The sequence below is a fragment of the Pieris napi genome, chromosome 22 (genome assembly GCF_905475465.1).
Source record: "Pieris napi chromosome 22, ilPieNapi1.2, whole genome shotgun sequence".
In the NCBI taxonomy this organism is placed as follows: domain Eukaryota; kingdom Metazoa; phylum Arthropoda; class Insecta; order Lepidoptera; family Pieridae; genus Pieris; species Pieris napi.
In genome coordinates this window covers 2,141,123-2,160,239 of record NC_062255.1, presented here as the reverse complement: position 1 = coordinate 2,160,239, position 19,117 = coordinate 2,141,123, and the positions used below count along the sequence as shown (strand labels likewise).

The 19,117-nt window shown below is 34.3% G+C and overlaps 3 protein-coding genes across 3 annotated transcripts; 2 read left to right on the top strand and 1 right to left on the bottom strand.

Annotated features, from left to right (window-relative positions):
- Positions 1-11,693: 11,693 nt before the first annotated feature.
- LOC125060949 (general transcription factor IIH subunit 5) lies at positions 11,694-13,903 on the top strand. The gene is made up of 2 exons (XM_047666076.1): positions 11,694-11,875; positions 13,717-13,903. The coding sequence occupies exons 1-2, from the start codon at positions 11,841-11,843 to the stop codon at positions 13,901-13,903; spliced, it is 222 nt and encodes a 73-aa protein (XP_047522032.1). The 5' UTR covers positions 11,694-11,840.
- Positions 12,000-13,486, bottom strand: LOC125060947 (meiotic nuclear division protein 1 homolog). Its single transcript, XM_047666074.1, has 5 exons — positions 13,364-13,486; positions 13,073-13,209; positions 12,702-12,807; positions 12,468-12,614; positions 12,000-12,246 (listed from the first exon to the last, which is right to left on the bottom strand). Exons 1-5 carry the CDS (start codon positions 13,451-13,453, stop codon positions 12,106-12,108), a joined length of 621 nt encoding a protein of 206 aa, XP_047522030.1. The 5' UTR covers positions 13,454-13,486; the 3' UTR covers positions 12,000-12,105.
- On the top strand, positions 13,791-14,758 carry LOC125060948 (zinc finger HIT domain-containing protein 1). The gene is made up of 3 exons (XM_047666075.1): positions 13,791-13,933; positions 14,084-14,390; positions 14,579-14,758. Exons 1-3 carry the CDS (start codon positions 13,915-13,917, stop codon positions 14,712-14,714), a joined length of 462 nt encoding a protein of 153 aa, XP_047522031.1. The 5' UTR covers positions 13,791-13,914; the 3' UTR covers positions 14,715-14,758.
- Positions 14,759-19,117: the final 4,359 nt, after the last annotated feature.

The following is a 19,117-nucleotide window of genomic DNA, read 5'->3' as shown; positions in this document are numbered from 1 at the left end:
TAGCATGGCAAAAAAATCATATTTTGAAACATACTGTATGTGAAATTGCATTAGTGTGAGTACTGTGAACCCGCCAGCTTTCGATAACCGACCTATACAACGTTATATACACCTATATTAGTTTTTTTTTATGGCTCTGGCACGATTTGTGCATTAGCCAGCGTCAAATATAGTATTTTTTTATAACTCGTGCTCGTCTTTAGAAATTCGACCGTGTCCTCCATGTACGGTTTTAAGCACTCGCCCGGTACCGCACAACCCTCCCAAAGGCCGAGAACAAATTTAAATTAAATTAAAACTTGGCCTCGAACCGGGAATCGAACCCGGTACCCCTCACCTAGCTACCTGTATTAGTAAGTAGAATGATTTGACATTATTGTAAATTGACATTGACATCGAGAGAAGAGCACAAAACATACAATAGTTTTAATGTTACGTTTTATATATGTTAACGTAAAATTGTAAAAACCGTTAGATTGTAATCTATCGGTTATCGGTATTCGGTAGATTGTACTACACTAACTTAGTTATCATTCAAACTTCTTTGGTCAATTACAGATTAATTTTACTTCCCAACAATTTCATATAACTACCGAATAATAATACGTTAAATTGCAAGCAGTATGTTGAGTTGACAATATTTCGACAGTTTACAATCTCGCGAGATAGATTACAATCTAACGGTTTTTAAAATTTTACGGTGACATATAGAATATTTCTGATTACCAAAAAAGTTGTAAATAATAGTCAAAAGTTTATCTAATTTTACACTAAATGCATTCATGGTAATTCTTAGGTGATTTATATTAAATTTTCAATAGTCAAATAAATAAGTTAACCGAAAGATGTGTATGTAAAATATTTAATTAATTAATGAAATATGTTTTGAAACAGTATCATAAAAAGAGTGATCATTTATGAATAGCCCCTTGATGTATCTAATTAAGATTTTAACTTCTATAAGTTTTTTAATTGTATTTTTAAGGTATTCCTATATTTCAGATGATATTTTTGGTATGTAAGTAAAAGATTCTATTTAATAGAATTTAAAAAATGTTAAATATTAATCATAAGTCTTGTATGGAATATAGTTAATAGTTACTTTAATATCACGAATGTATATAGAACACATAATTGTTTATTAAAAATAAAGGTATAATATAATATATGTTTATAATTTACTCTGCTAACAAAAATATACAATTAGTGCAAAATACTAAATAGTAATCTATTGCTTTTTTTAATATTTATATTTTTGCACATTCTTGGATATTTTAGCTATTTTTTTTTTATTTTTGAAGTGAAAACTTCTTTAGCGGCGCTGAGCACTTTTTGTATGGGTAAAAACTTTCAAACTTGCGTCAGGGTCACGTGATGCTGATCGAAAAAGCGTAAGATCGAGGGGAAGGGAGAGGAACTAGTATCTCCCACTCTTTCTACCGTGCCTGAGTGTGCTGCTCTGTTTAGGCGGCACAGGGCGCTTGCGCGCATGACCGTGTGTGTTTATGTACAGCGTCCCACGCGTATCCAAGGATGGTGACAGCTGATTGCTTGACTGTTGTGTAGTAAATACCCTGTTGTGTATTCGTAAATGTGAATTGTTTAAATTATGGAAATCGAACAAAGTGAATCTATTAATGAAAAAAGTGATGATGAAGAAAAAGAAAAAGAAAATGAGTAAGTACTTTATAAATTACTAGATGAAAAACTCTTACTTGGCTTTAGCCCGTAACTGCCGTCAAGAAAACCAGCTATAAGCTGATAACTATAAAACGTAAAAAAACGAATAATAATAATAGTAATAAATATAATTTTAATAATAAGATTAGGTTTCGATCTAGTCTGTATTGACACATAATAGATGTAATATTTGTAAGGCTGAATTTAGTGTCACGCCGACCACACGCGCACCGTCGGCGCTGATGGTCGAGATATATGAACTTCTAGGAAGCGTTTTTGAATGACGCGTAGCTATCAGCGCGCACGGTGGTCAGCGCCGATGGCTGCGCGGCCGTACGCGTCGCGCGTAGGCGCCGCGTAGCTGTCAGCGCTGACGATCGCTAGAGCGCCTCTGCTTTCAGTGAGCGTTGTAGTGTCGAACGGACGTCGTCAGCGTGTACAGTCATGGCAAATCGCGAAGTGGATACAGGTCGAGTAAGGCGGTCAGTACGATACTAAAACGAACCATGCTGAGCGTCAGCGCTGACGAACTACGCGCTGATCTATGAGCGCTGACGGTGAGCGTGAGACTAAATTCAGCCTTATATGTTTATACTTTATAGCATTAACCTACATTTTCATGACACCACAATAAGCATTGTGATTGGACATGGGTAGGGTGATTGAGGGTTGTTTTTGGTATTTGATACAATTTCCTTCCCTCAATCACCCGATTAGAGTCCGCGTCTTAAAACTAATCTTAAATTAATATAAAAGGTGTACAGATAACTAGTTTACCTTTATATTATATAAAAATTGTGAATTTAATGGATTAACATTAGGTGGTAAAGATTGTTTAACATTAAATTTAAGATTGCCCGCATGTGATATTAATGCTTGACAGACAGATCTTCAATTGAGTTTAATTATTAAAATATTAAACATAAAAAGTATACGATAGCTTGTATTTTACAACATTTGAATATTACAGATCTATAGACGTTTGATTGGTTATATTGGTTGATTGATTACATTTATAGCTAGTAATAGAGTGATATAAAGAGCATAACAGGTATTGTACAGATAATTATTTTACATTTACATTATATAAAGGTTGAATTTAATGAATTAACATTAGGTGGTAAAAAAATGTTTAACATTAAGATTAAGATTGTCCGCATGTTATATTAATGCTTGATAGACAGATCTTCAATTGAGTTTAATTATTGAGGTATTAAATTGTCATATTTGTGTACGATAGCGCAATAAATAAACATTGTATTCTACCTCATAAATGATAGTACTTTTATACTTATAATTAAACACAACGTTAATATTGAAGTTTTCACTTCTGCCGGCACTCCCGGAGTGCTAATTTTTTTTTTTTTTTATGTCTTAGTTTCATCATCGGACGTCGAGGCAGAATACGAAATTCCACCTTATCACCTCGAAGTCCGCCTTTCCACAACTGCCCTGCGATTCTGTAACTCACTGATTTCAGAGCGACCGCCGATGCGAAAACCGCTGTGTGAGTTCCAAAAATGAGTTACAGAATCGCAGGGCTGAGCGTTTTTCAAGACAGTTTTTGCCGCGCACCACCACTTTGTAGAACCAGCTGCCCACTGAAGTATTTCCGAACCAATTCGACTTAGGGTCCTTCAAGAAAAGAGCGTACCAATTCTTGAAAGGCCGGTAACGCACTCGCGAGCCCTCTGGCATTGAGAGTGTCCATGGGCGGCGGCATCACTAAACATCAGGTGAGCCTCCTGCCTTTTTTACCCCCTGTTTTATAAAAAAAAGAAAAATGTCTATACTTAAGTAGATACGGTTGATTATCTAGCATGTTTGACTGCATCGTCCATAGCTGAAAAAAAAATTTCGATTACGGATGAACGCGTACTGGGACAACTAACGAATGACGAAATCGTTTAATTGTAATTGGACAGTCGTAATTCGACGTATCATGTCGCATGTATTGGATTAGAGGCGTTGACCAATCACTATTAAACGGAATGCGATGTTTTGTCTTTCGATACCAAAGACAAAAGAAATGTTTTTGTTTTACATTGTAAGCCTCCTAATCACAGTATCAGGCGATTGTAAAACATCGACATCCCTCCCATGGTAGTATAAGAGTTATGATGTAGAGTCCAATTGTGTCACCACGTGTGTCGTACACGGCATGTTTCAATGGCAAAAAGCCAGAACAACGTTTGCATATCTCTGGTCCGTTTGACAGTAACAAAAGTTAAAACAGCGAGTGCAGCTCAAAATCTTCTGAATAAACAAAAATACCATGTTGCTGTAAGGTTTTGAAAAGTGGAAAATGACAAAGAGCACACAACAACTCCAGGTCTTCGTAAACCTTTGTCAAATCCTTGGAATATTGGCCCGAGAAAATCTCTAATCATCAGCAATGGGAGTTAATCAACGTATAAAAACCTATATTTATTAGTAAGGTTTTTTTTAAATTAATTATTATAACAAGCAGTTTCGATGCTCATCTTACACCCTCCCTCGCGAGGGGGGTTTAGGCCCGTGGACGTATGTGTGTTGGCTCGCGCCCTGCTGATACAGGACGGTACGGGTGCGGGCTTTTTAGCCCTTGATGAGAACTGCAGCACGTGAGAAGACAGTTGGCTCGATTTGCAGCACGCAGAACAAGCAGTGGAATGCGAAAAAAGTTTGATAGATTACACTAACTAACACTAACACTTTATTTGTCATACTGTCAATTACACTGGGAGAATTTTACATGATTAAATCGATATTTAAGAAATCAATTTTGTCGATACAAATTAATATTTAATAAGTAACAATGATAACAAACAAAGGCATAATAATGTCTGTTTCTTTCGCTTGAATACACAAGAGAGCCTCTAGAAAAATTACAATAAGTCCTAAGTATAAAATAACGAAGCTAGCCAAGTTTCATTTTAATTGGCAATATTCTAGATTCCTAAGGGAAAGATACCTATTAATTCAAATGAATGGCTATAGTTTATAATATAATCATAGAATAATTTCAAAAAAGTATCTAATATAGACATTACTGTATTCCCAAATTCAATTTCCCACGACAAATGATTTATAAATGAATTAATAATTACTTAGATAATAAAGTTCCTACTTACAATCTTAACCTACATAATAAAAATGGATAAATACAACCTTTTTTCGGTCTGGGCCTCAGATTTCTGCATCTGTTTCAAGATCATTCTAATAGGCAAGTAGGTGATCAGCCTCCTGTGCCTGACGCCGTCAACTTTTTGAGTCTAAGGTAAGCCGGTTTCCTCACGATGTTTTCCTTCACCTTTCAAGCGAATGTTAATGTGCAAATAGAAAGAAAGTCCATTGGTGCATAGCCGGGAATCGAATCTTCGGTCTCTGGGATGCGAGTCGCATGCTAAAGCCCCTAGACCGACACGGCTCGAATAGAAAACTAAAACAAATTAAAAAAGTTTGGTTCCTGTGGCATTGTAGCATTATTGCTAGAAGCATTCGCTCGCTGTATTGCGATACTTATTTGTTGATTGATGAAATCACCAGCTCTGGGATCACCGGTACTGTCTACCAGGCGCCAACTTAAATCTGTCATCAAATATGGGCCCAACTCAGCTTTAAGTTGGTGTCACCAGCAATCCTAATTTTCAATGGACCTATATAATGTTGAAGAGCCAACTACTTACTTACTAATACTGTAGTTATGTACGCACGGAAGAAGTTATACTTCTTTGGCATTATTAAGAATAGTTTTTCATTGCATGCAAATAATTAATTACAATTAAATAATCAAAGACTGGAAAAGTAGTCATTGTATTCAATAAAGTTCAGTTTACATTTGAAAAATTAATTAAATAAATATTTATTATTATTCTCTTACATTAGGAAGTGTAACATAAATTGTATTATTATTCCAATGTTGTTTTTAAATTATGTCCAATGCCGTAGCATCTTCCGTGGGCAACATCATTCTGTTAATTTTGGTCACGGTGCGCGCGCATCGTAAAATTTCACGCGCCTAAAGAAGTATAACTCCAAAAATTATTTAAAAATAGAATTTTAAAAACCAACTACAAACACAGAACATAAAACATGAGACAATGCAACTAAATTTCTGACAACTGACATTCCAAAAGTTTTATTTTATTTTGAAAGTTGTTATGCCTTAGCAGCAATTAATTTGAATACAAGACTGGGGCCAAATTGCTTGAGACGTTGCGGGTATTGATATAATTATTATACGCCTGAACGTGATAGAAATACGAATCTGTTGACGTCAGCCTTGATCCTCTTATACGTTAAATATAGTTGAGGGTAAGTAACGATTGACGAGGCCAGGTTTTGGATTGGTATAAGGTTTATATTCTGATTGAGACTAACCGCAATCGCCCGACGGCGCGATTAAAATAAAATCTTAAATCCAGGTTGGGAAATATATACTATACTTATATGTTGAGGAATCTCGTAATGCGCAAATTAGGCTCAAAATGGAGTACTGTTCTCACCTCTGGGAGGTACTGGGGGTACCAGCTTCCACGTGACTGTATTCTTTGCAGAGCGGTTCGAATCATCGACGTCCAATCTGTTTCCGAGCGGCTTGCTTAGCTTGCTGTCACTTTTTTTTAATGTTACAGGAGGCAGACGGGCTCACCTGATGATACCGCCGCCCATGGACAGTCGGACTGCCAGAAAGCTCGTAAGCGCGCTGCCGGCCTTTTAAGAAATAGTACGCTCTTTTCTTGAAGGTCACTCGCCGTTGGGTAGAGATGTGGGGTGACTCGGCATCTTCTACCGCATTTACCATGGAGTAAACAGAGGAGTTGTTCGGATTGATACCTGCGGCTGAATATCATTCTCGGACGCCGAGGCAAAATACGAAATTCCACTCATATCACCTCGACGTCCGTCGATCCATAACTGAGCGTTATTTAAAGCGCCTTTTTTATTGCACCCACTGAAGTATTTCCGAACCAATTCAAATTATGCTCCTTCTAGATTAGCGTACTAATTTCTAAAAGGCCAGCAACGCACTCGCGAGCGATAAAAAAAATGTGAAGAATCCGTGTTCGACGATATTGTGAATCTTTCTTAAACCGATTTATCCAAGTTACAAAATGAATTTGGGTGGTACTATTAAAAGTTAAGGCTTAATAAGACGCTACCTTTACTATGGCCATAAATTTACATTAGCTATCACTTTGAGAGGCTTTAACACGTAAAGCGTATCCTTAAAGGGAACTAATGGGTTCCATATGTAAGCCTATTATATACTATTAATGGCTATAATATAAATAGCTGAGCCATTGACATCGTAACGTGATTTTACATGTCACTGTAGAATGATAACCTGGTATTTCAAAAAACCATTTATTGAAGTGAAAGTTCTTTAGGCGCATGAGGGTAAATTTTTACGAAAACGTCACGAAGATGTGCAGCGTTTTTGTCTAAGAAAAGGGACAGAGTGAGAGGGGTGAATTAACATATAGACATTCTATTATTAAAATTAAAATTTCGTAAAGAGAATTTATGAAATATTAGTATTTTATATGTTTGCAAAATAATTTATTGAAATCTCATATGACGAATGGTGTTTAAGTTTTTACTATCGAAGAAATAAATTTAAAAATTAAATTTATAATTTGTTTTTCGACACTTTTAATATTTTAATGATAATTAAATTCATTAAATTCCTAACATATCTTCCTTTTTCCCTCCCTCTAAGTCTCGAAGATCTAAAGTTTTAGATTTGTATAAATATTGACAAAGAAGATTCACTTCTGATATGTGTACTTTGTACGCACGCACTTTTTTTAATTCATAGACTCTTATGTCATTCAACTGCTATAAAGTAAGGACTTATTTATGTTATTAAATAGATAAGTCCTTTTTACCATCCAAAACTATGGACAAATACACATAATAATATTTTAACGAACATTGACGAAATTTTAAAATTTTTTCGTTTGTATGTTTGGTTCTACAATGGTTTGGACTACAATCCGGTCGTACAATGAATTGACTTGAGTGATTTTTTTTACGCAATAGGAGACAAACGGGCAGGAGGATGTTAAGTGATACCACCACCCCTCACATTGCCAGAAAGCTCGCAAGTACGTTGCCGGCTTTTCAAGAATTGGTACGCTCTTTTCTGGACACTTTTCAAGAAGAAGGGTAGTTAAACCCAGAAGTTAGCATGAAACTGATACAGAAATCTGAGGCCCAGACCTAAAAAGGTTGTAGCGCAATTAATTTTATTTAATAAAATGTAACTGTTAGCTTAGCTAAGATTAAAAAAAAACATTTTGCTAGAAAGTGTACACACTTGTTATCGTAACTTAACACAAACTGTAATGAAAAACCTTAACCGGAACTAAGCCTTAGCAATGTTACAATACGAATTAACAATTGGGGAACACTTAAGAAGATTACCAAAGCTTTTGTTCAATTAAGCTTTATTGGGGTTTTGTTGTGAATCAATTTAATTAAAATTGTATTACGTTTCCTAAGAAGATTTGTTACGTGATGTGCATTCGTTCCGTAACCTACGAGTTAGTCTAGTTTCTGATGATCAACCCAAATCCCAATTATACACGGAAATCGACGTATCAAAAAGTAGGCTGGTGCTATGTGATATGTTATAAAACGGTTCAATAAACATATTAATCTTATTTCCCATTCGCATACAAATATTGGCGTTATTATTGTTATTTGCTCGAGTTAATACAATACAGCCACGCTTTTAAAACTTTTACTTTAAACTCAAGATTATTTGTAAGAGTCTTATAAATACTACGCTATGCTGTAGAGGTAGTACGAGGTAGATCGCTTGCTTACCCCGGGAAAGAAAGTCGTAAAAGAAAAACCCGTTTTTTTTTCAGGAAAAATAAAAGAAGGTAAAGCTAATATTACTAGGATACTAAGTACATACAAATATATATTATATGAAATGCACGCTATTTTTTTCCTTTTCGACGATTTAAACAATTTGTTATGTGTGTATTTAGTGTAAATAGTTAAAAATAACTAAATGTGTTTTACAGTAATTCATCGAATTAGACTGAAGAGCAAAAGCGTTTACAATTGTTTCCTAAATAAATAAATGATTTTTAGTTACTGCTTCTGACACAGGATATGACGCGCTTCTAGAGACTGACGGTCACTATTGGAGAGGCACTAAAAGAAGAAGGGTAAACATTGTTTCATTTAAAGGGTTATATGTCCCTTATCGAACTATTGCTGTATGAAGTAAGCCAAAGAGCACTTTAAAACTGGATAGAAACTTAATAGCGTAATAGATTTTCCAGCTAAAAATTTCCCTGATATTCCAAACAATAGCTTCCACCCACATTCACGTCAAACGTCAGCTTATAATAAGCTCCTTGTGAGCCTTTCAGTAAAATACTGATCTTTATTATATATTTATAATATTGAAGTACGATAGTTGAGATATGATGTGATGACATAGACGTTTTAGTACTAATAAAAAATCAGGCACACTAGGGTTCACAATTTCTGTGTTTCATTGAATTTATGCACATTAAGAAAAACGGTTCAAATATAACAGTATTTCCGCCATACAAAGATCGTCTAGTCTGTTAGACTAAGAATTAGAGACATCATTTCTTTTCAAATCCAAGTTTCACAATGTAATGAAAATTATTATGGGTAAAACAAATGAATAAATATAAAAAGAAAAAAGAAACTGATGTTGAGTTATACCACTGCCCATGAACACTGTGCCAGAAGACTCGCAAATGCGTTGCCAACCTTTTAAGAATTGGTACGCTCTTTTCTTGAAGGACCCTAAGTCGAATTGGTTCGGAAGTACTTCAGTGGGCAGCTGGTTCCACATAGTGCGCGGCAAAACTCAATGTCAAGGGATCAAGGGTATTATATACAAAACTATTTTTATTTATATTTTCAATAAATTGTGTTTATATTACCTTGGTACACCTTATTTGACGGCGTTACCCAAAGCCAAAAATACATTTTCATAAATTGACTTAGCCCTAAATTAATTAATTTAAGAGCATTAAGAGCAGTGTTGGCCTAGTGGCTTCAGGGTACGACTCTCATACCTGAGGTCGTAGGCTCGATCTCCGGCTGTGCACCAATGGAATTTCATTCTATGTTAGATTTTAAAATGATCATGAAACAGATTCAGAAATCTGAGGCTAAGACCTAGAGGTTGTAGCGCCACTGATTTATTTTATTTTATTAATTAATTAAATACATTTCATCTATGTTAACAACAACATTCAAAGAATTTATATAATTTGACAAGTAAACAATTTATAAATCAACAACGTCAAAACACGACAATAACCATCCGTACTTTTCTGTTTTCTACTCTCGACCTATTTTAAAATGTACAACAATCCAAGTTCCCTGTAATTTTAGTATATGTCCGAATTGCTGCAGCAGTGACCGCAGAATCGAATGCAACCACAAAGCTACGACAAAAGTTATTTGGCTCGGATCATCGGAAACTCAGTGAAAATCGGAAGTAATTTATCGTGCCTTATTTTTTTACTTCCAGTTTTCATTAATAGCAGCCTTTTCGGCTAAACAATCATTTTTGAAGTACAGCCTATGTACCTCAGGTATAATATAGTATTATAATTTAGTATCCTGGCAGTGCGAGTGTCCATGGTGTCACATCAGATAAGACCGTTTGCCTTCTGTGATATAAAAAAAAGGTAAATAGTTCTAGTAGTTCTTGAGTTAAATTCCTCCCTGGCCCTCTCCGCCTCTTCTTTATAGCGCAGAACGACCTCGCAAAATCTCTGGAGGATTTCCCACGTGCCGTCACTGTCCGTGCTTGTAACTGCTACTCTTACAATGTTATCGATAGTAGCGTCTTTGCCCTTTAGCACGCCCAGTAGAGGCCTTCTTCCCCCCTCCGATGCTAGGCAATCCTTTAGAGCGTGGAGCGCGTCATCAACAACTCCGGCGTCACAATGCCAGATTAGGGCCTCCTCACGTCCGACTACCTTGTGCAAATAGCTGCCAAAGCAGCCGTGTCCGGACAGTATCTGTACCAGTCGGTAGCTGTATAACAGATTTCCACTAGATAAATTTTCCGTTGCCAATAATGCTGTGAAATAAATAGGTATAATTCTGGGTCACTATTCTCACGGGGAGTATTATGCTTACGAGCCTAAGTTTTCTAAGAACGCCGCAATTCGGTATTTAAGTGAGCGAAGAACGTAAGAATTTTCTTGAATGTGTGTAACTTAGAATTCCCCGGCGGTGCGCAAAGTTGACTTAAGCACTTTTGGATTTCTTTGATTTTACTTTTCTTGCGTATATATGAACGCTATTTTCAACCTAAATTTTACTTGCATTAAGTAATATACGAAACTTAGTACTATAGATCATTTATAACATTTTTTTTATATTTATTTATTAAATAACAATAATTTGTTTACCTTCGGATCTAATGATGCATTGCGTAAACCAAAAGAAAGTTTCGTTTTGCGTAAAGATCACAAATAGGTATGTATCTACTACCCACGACACTAAGAAGTATTAAAATAAATGATGGTGTGGAGAATGATAGAAGAAAATGTTTATTAGAAATAAAGGTTAGTCGGAAATAACGTAGATCAAATGTTATTAAATAATTATATTTGTTATCAAGATTGGGGGGCAACGAAAAACCTGGAGGAGAAGTCTCATTGTGCTCAATTGAATACTACAGAATACAACAAAATTATACTACTATTAATATTTAACATATAACTTAGATAAATGTATCTGTAAAATATTTAGCTTTTTAAATTCTCGGACTCATGTTGCAAGCAGCGCCACCTGTCGCCACGTAGTTATTAGAGCTCGGTAGACACCTAGGTTAATTAAAATTATATTGCATTATTTTCTTTATATATTACTTTATAAACTAATTTATTACGCATAATGTACAGCCTTCACTGCTGCGACTCTATATAACTAATTTAATCTTAAGACTATAAATGTACTCTGTGGACAGTCTATGGTATACTCTTTGGATTACAAACTCATTTGATTCGAGGTTATGCATTGAGTTTAACTGTCAAATAGTAACAACAAACTACAAGGAATACAAAAAGTTAAAACAAGGTACAATAACTTCGAATATCACGATTTTTTAACATTCTATAGATAAATTGTGTTGCATTCGATCATAAAAATGCATCATGGTGAATGTAATGAAAGGAGTTCTTGTTGAATGGTAAGACGATCACTAAATTGTTTATTTTTAACCAAATATGTATTAAGTATTTACACATAACGCAATATGCAATTAAAATAATGGAATTTAAATAGATATATAAGAAAAAATAATTGAAACTAAATTTATGTTTCAATGCTTTATTAAAATATCACAGCCCTAACAAAGGCTGAATTGTACACTTAAAATATTAAACAGTGTTGACACTAAACAATATTTAAAATGAAATTTTACTCTTCAATATAATCCAATTCGGGTGGAATGTTAAAGTTCTGATCAATAACTTCATTTTCCATTTGGAAATTATTTTTAATGTATGATTTAAGAATATAAATGTTTTCAGTCCACCTGTTGATTGCAGACTTGAGATCCTAAAAGAATAAAAAACAAAAAACAACTTCAATATATCATTAATAATATGACCAATGAAGACTATAATATCTAAATAAGGCTTAATAAAACAATATTAATTAGGTTTTCTTATGTTAATATGAGGAACTTGTATAGGCATGTACACTGTGAAAACATTAGGAAATACCTAACTGAAAGCTAACAAATAAGTATTTAACCTAAACTTTTCACAACAACTCACTTCAGTTTCTGTTTTTAACTGAGCAATGTATTCAGGGTCATTATCTCTATATTTCTGCAATTCCTTTTTTAGATCATTTTGCTTTTTCATAACAGCCTCTAAGGTTGCTAATATCTCATCCCGCTCAGGGTTTTGTTGACGACTTGCCTGTATTTACAAAAAAAAAAAACAATGAACTATTATTCTGTTCTAAAATATTAAACCACTAGCAATTATGCCAATTATAATACATACTGATTCTGTGGTAATAGTTTCTTCTGCCTTCTTCAACTTTTTCATTGTTTCATTTAATTCAGTTTGCAAATTTAGGAATTTTCTTTTTTTAGCATTTTTAGCTTTACTGAAAAATTATATTTAAAGACTTTGAAAATAAAATCCTATTTAATTTTAGTCTTTTCGTTTGGCTTGGTTTTCAAAACAAATAATTTGACCTTTGAGAAAGATTCTTATCAATTATTATCTCTTGTTAGATAGCTGACTTTTTCAAGGTAGGAATCTTTAGTAAAACAAACACTGATGTGTGTCTGCCCTGTATCATAACTTATTAGGCATTACTGGTATCTTAGTATATGTAAGGCTTGTAAACTATTATTATAGTTGCTTACCTTGGAAAAGACCAAAAATAAATAGAAGTACCAATCTTCTCACTGTCAACTAAATGATCATCTACTAAATTTTGAATCACTTCCTTAACTGATTGCATTGTTATACCTTTCTGTTTAGGGGCTATCTTTTCTAATTCCTAAAATCAAATATTATTGTCTAGTAGATTTATACTAATCTTATCTTAATCATCTATTAATCAGCCCTTAATGTAACTAAAATCAGACTATGAACTTAGTTCAAATGCAGAAATTGCACCATTAATGTACAAAAAAATCATTTAATATACTAACTTTCAGTTGAAAAAAGTCCTTGCTGTTATGAAATATTTCCAATATCCTTACTTTCTTTTCTTCAGCGCTCAGACCCCTTTTCTTCGACATTTTTTGAATATCTGGAAATGGTTAACTTCTCATCACATTGTTAGAATTTTCATTAAAACATAATTTACATGATTGTGACAGAGTGTTTGTACTTAGTAAATCTATAATAAATAAAAATCACATCTAAAAACACTCAGTAATGTTGTTGTACAAGGTAGATTGCAACTGGCGAGTTAGTAATTATTATCTAAGCATATATGTATGTTTTTGCCAATATATATATAGAACTTATATTAATTACAGGAAAATTTTATATTTTTCAGTGATCATGCTATGAAACAGTTCTTATTGCACTTAGATGAAACATCAGCCCTTGGTAGAAAATTTATCCTTCAAGATTTAGACGAGACACATCTATTTATATCATCTGATATTGTAGAAACTTTACAAGCAAGAGTTGATGATTTAATGGATCAGCTAAGCATACCTGTACATGATAAGGGATTGTAAGAAAAATAAATATGACGTCAAGAGAATCAGGTACTTTAGTTATTATCCCGAAGTGGAGTAAAATATACTTCTTTAAAATACATAATGAAATAAAAAGAGTGGTAAAATAGTAATGAGCAAATATGCAATTAACTAGCAACAGTCTATAATACAAAATTTATTTCAATTCTCAACTTTCAGGGAGAGTAAAGGATGCAGAGAAAAGAAGAGTACTTGATGATGCAGCAAGAAAGAGACGCGCTCGTAAAGCTGTGGAGGCCCTTGAACAGGATAACTTCCATGATGATCCTCATGCGGACCTGGTTATGTCAAAGAAAGTACCAAAATTTGCTGATTCTAATGAAAAACCGACAAGAAAGAAAAAATCAAGAAGCGCAGAATACTATAAATTAAGGTTTAGAAAGACATTTGCACAGTTAGTTGAGGAAGAGGCTAGTTTTAGACCTGAACCTCCAAATTATTTGTCCGCTCAAGCACCACCTTCTAAGTAAGTAGATTTTTCTGTTATAAGGTATAAGATAAGATATTTATGCTCAAGAGGAAATTAGATCACCTTTTAGATCAGGGGAATAAAACCAAACCTTTTGACTAATAAACATAACTATAAACAACAGCGTTTAATATCTCTTGTTTTTATATTAAACGTAAAGTTATTTTAATTAACTTACATTTCAGATTTCCTGACCGACACTTTTGCGCAGTTTGTGGTTTTATTTCAAACTATACCTGTATTTCTTGTGGGGCACGATATTGTTCTGTAAAATGCCTTGGAACTCACTTGGACACGAGATGCCTCAAATGGACTGCATGAAATAAAGGTTTTAATGTAATAAAAGTTATTTTCGTACTCCCCAACGCACGACTATTTTATTTTTCCCGCCTTTTAAATTGTCGTAATAACTTACCACAGACTGTTAATTTATTTTTTAATTGCACTCTATCTAGTGAGCAACACTAATATTTTCTCACTATACGAAACTAAATACATATTATAGCGCCATCTATCAGTAAGTTGTGGTAGCACCGTAAATGTTCTTTGTTTATTGTCTCGTACCATCTAGTGAGATTCGTGTCAAATTTGTAAGTTTATTCTGGTTCTACTAGATGGCGCGGAACCTCATAGGTAATTATTGTCTATCATAGATTACACAACAATAGCTTTTTAACGGCCAAAACCAATATGCAATCTCAATCCAATTTTAGCTGTCATAGACTGACAATTCAATCCATTTCTAAAGAAAAGCATGCCAATATTCAATACATGGACTGAGATACCAATCTAATTATTCAACCAATCGTTCAGAGGGCGGATAAGAGATTGAAGATTGCCCTCTGTATGAAAATGAATGTTTACTCATGCCAACAACCTATCTGTCCATTTTGACAGCAACTGTCGATTGGCCAAATCAATCTCGGATTGCTATCGGTGAAACTCGTATGATTTGGGTTTGGGATTGCGACCTAACTTAATATTCATTGGGAATCATCTTCATCTTCGTCATCTTCCGGTTCTAGTGATAGTGATTTGGAAGTTTAAATGCAATTATCCGATTGGGATAGTAATTCTGAAGCTGGAAGAAGACAACGTACTTCTGTGCGAAGACATAAGAAGACAAGAATTAATTATACCCAGAGCCTGAATGACGCCGAATTCACATTTAGATTTAGGTTAACAAAAGAAGCTTTGGAGACACTTTTACACAAAGTGATGTCTATCATATATGACTTCTTGCAGGTTTCATCTATTCATCAACTTTTGCAAAAAAAAATTAAATATTAGCTACAACCAAAAATATTTGTTACTATAGATACTACCTACTAACTCCACTTCAAAACCTCAAGACTCCAGCAGAACATCTTTGTAACGAATCTCAAATACGAAGCAGAAATGTGGTGGAAAGGACATAATATGGTGTTTGGAAAAAATCGGTTCCCCAAAATCGGTTTGTCAAAAAAGTATCTCGTGTACAAGCCGTGATAGTGGCATGTGCAGTGTTGCACAATATTGCTATTGATATGCGAGATGAACATTTTGAACTACTGCAACAAGTAGATGAACAAGCTGATGATATTGATCAGCTTGTGCGAAGTAATCTTATAAGTGATTATTTTGCTTTATTACTATAATATTTTATAAATTACAACATTTTTGAGATAAATTAAATAAAAATTCAATGCTTTTATTTAAATAAAAATACAAATTTTTAATACAATACATCCTCGCTCCAGGCACAAAATCTATTATTTTTCTAATTTATTTAACAATATTTTTTTTTCTATGGCCCATAATTCTCTTTTATGCTCTCTTTCTTCCTCTTCAAATGCCCATTGCTTTCTCTTAATTAGAAGCTCTTCCTTTCAATTGACTTTCATTTCCTTCGACAGACAACAATATCATGTCTTTGACTTTTTCCTCGATAGGGGGTAAGAGGAGTAGCAGCACTAGGGCCACCTCCTGTACGATATGTTTCAGCATGTATCAAGGCAGACTTTTTTCTTGTAGCCCTCTTTAAGCTTTAGCACTGCGAAAGTTTACCCCACTTGTGCTATTAAACAGCGCCTCCAGCGTCTTCCAGCACTGCTCTTTCTCCTGCCAGGTGACTGAGTCACTCTTTTTATTTTCTTATATATTTTTATGGTCAGCAACAGGCGAAGTTAGAAGGTCAACTTCTTCCCGGCTGAAATTGACGCTTCTTTCACGTTTTTGCGTAGACATTTTTTTAAGTTAAAGAACCAACCTCAAATCACAAAAACAACATACACAAACTACTCAGAGAAAATTTATATTTGTAATAATATTTACTAAATACTCAATATGACATGACAGCCCGTTTCGTTACAAGTAATATTAAATGACCAACAAAAAGGTTAAGGTTCTATGTTTTTCTATAGAATTTTGTAACTTTATTTGTTCGTAATAAAAAACAAACAAAACGTTGCATAGCTATTTGCTACTTTATCCATACATTGTGAAACAGACCCTAAGTCTTACTTATTTTATTTCGTTCCAAAAACAGCAAACTTTTGGTATGCTTGATCACAACATATTGCATTGAACGAAACGCGGTCGAGAGGCAAGGATCACGCAAAAGATTGCTGTCAATCTTTTGTCAAATAAACTATCGGATACCAGAAATGTTTATTGGCATGCAGATTGGAGATCGGTCTTTAGATATGAATCAGTCCAAGATTGGTTATAATCATAGATTGAGGATACATTGTTAATTTTGGCCGTAAGAGAATAGTGAATTTCTCCGATGACATTAATTGTTCGAGGGCGATTTTCTTTTTTATCGGGTCTTCTTTTGGCGAATCATGTGTGATTTCTGATATAAGATTTCAAACGCATAGCTCTACTGTCTATGGAAGTCGGAGACCTCAAACCACGAGCCAGTGCAGACGATGCCAAGACTTTCTACTATGGGCACTGAAATGATTAGTACTTAGTGTAATTGTTATATTGATCATATAATATGTTAACTACACCGAATACCTACTTCTGCCCCTCTTTGTTATTACAAGGGCGATTGGTCACATTTGCGATAATTTAACATTTGTGTCCACAGCTGTCCTCGATGTTGCTAATGAAGGGTGTAATGTTTACAAACGATTACCAAACAAGAATTACTAACAATATGCCGCGTTACACTCTTGTTTTGTACGCGTTAATCGAAATCATTATTTCTATTAACTAAAGACATTTTAGTACACAAATAAAAAAATTTAAAAAAAATCTGTGGCGAAAATCTGAGACACATTTCTGTAGGTATATATTTCATGGTCATTTGTCAATCTAATAGGCAAATATGTGCCTGACATAAGGCAAGTCGGTTTCCTAAAGATATTTTCCTTCACTGTTCGACCTTATGTTAAATGCGCACATAGAAAGATAGTCCATTGGTGCACAGCCGGAGACCAAACCTGCGACGTCAGGCATGAGAATCGCGCGCTGAAACCACTAGGTCAACACTGCTCTTATACTTTATATTTTATTATTGTACATAGACCGATCAAAGATGCTTTCAATAATTGCGCATATTAAAAGAAAAATCCGTTGGTGCACGGAGGACTTAGCTTGAACTTTACAACTTTTGTCAAGAATCCGTAAGAACGTATATTATAATTTCCGTATTTCGAAACCAATTCGACTTAGGGTCCTTCAAGATCAGACCTAAAAAAGGCCGTCAACGCACTCGCGAGCCAGAGGGCATTGAGAGTGTCCATGCAGTATAAATTAATATCAAATGAGCCTCTTGCCCGTTTGCCCCCTGTTCTATAAAAAATGTGACACTTCGAAACATTCCATACAGGTTTACTATACACACTAAGACCTTACAATTGTCGTCGTAAAGAAGCTTTTTCCCTTTTCAAAAATATCTCTCTGAAGTTCTCATGTCAATTTCACATGTGTTTATCCTTTTTTAACATATTTTCATAAATATCTGATTGTACTCCTTGTAAAGGCCGATTTACATTATCTTAGTGTTTAGGAGAGTGCTTTAGTACAACTTGAAAGGCAAGTTCTTTAGCGTAGCGTTTACTAAAGCAAGTAGCGTTCACATGTTTCAACTAAAGTACTATCCTAAAGCACTCTCCTAAACACTAAGATAATGTAAATCGGCCCTAACATGTGTGATGAAAGCAAGCATAAAATAAAATGTTATTACGCCGTTCTCCAAAGCCATTTTCTTTACTAACTTTAGAAGTTTCTTCTATTTACTTTTCTTAATTCCTTTCTCCTATTTCTCCTTATTTTATTTTATTCCATTCAATTATCTTCGTAAGATAAATGTCTACTTATCGTCAAAATATGTACTCAGTTGCTAATGAAAGGGATTCTTAGATGCCGTGTTAAAAATTCTATACTAATTTTAAATGTTGCTTTATTCGCACGCAAATTGCTTTTAATCATTCATCTCAACTCTCAAGTTACATTATTGATATAGATTATGCGAAGCCGGCATATGTTACTATCAGCTGTTGGGGGACCGCACGTGCTTCGATAATCGGGACTGTCAGTTGAATAAAAAAATATTTTTTTTTTTTTGAAGGAGGTTTTAATCGTTTTTTGCGATGACTACTCGGACCGTTGAATATGTTTCCTTAAACTAAAGTTCAATTACATAATTTGACAAATCTTCTAGTGATGAACCCCTAAAATAAAACTTGATTTTATTACTCCGTTTTTACAAAAATACTTAGGATAGTGAGAAA

Bases quoted from the DNA above. Each gene is read 5' to 3' on its own strand.
- LOC125060948 (XM_047666075.1), top strand. The intron at 14,391-14,578 runs GTAAGTAGATTT...CTTACATTTCAG, and splicing joins GCTCAAGCACCACCTTCTAA to ATTTCCTGACCGACACTTTT.
- LOC125060947 (XM_047666074.1), bottom strand. From the start codon at position 13,453: ATGTCGAAGAAAAGGGGTCTGAGCGCTGAAGAAAAGAAAGTAAGGATA. The intron at 13,210-13,363 runs GTTAGTATATTA...ATTTGATTTTAG, and splicing joins AGGACTTTTTTCAACTGAAA to GAATTAGAAAAGATAGCCCC. The intron at 12,247-12,467 runs GTGAGTTGTTGT...TTATTCTTTTAG, and splicing joins AGTTAAAAACAGAAACTGAA to GATCTCAAGTCTGCAATCAA.
- LOC125060949 (XM_047666076.1), top strand. From the start codon at position 11,841: ATGGTGAATGTAATGAAAGGAGTTCTTGTTGAATG. The intron at 11,876-13,716 runs GTAAGACGATCA...TATATTTTTCAG, and splicing joins AAAGGAGTTCTTGTTGAATG to TGATCATGCTATGAAACAGT.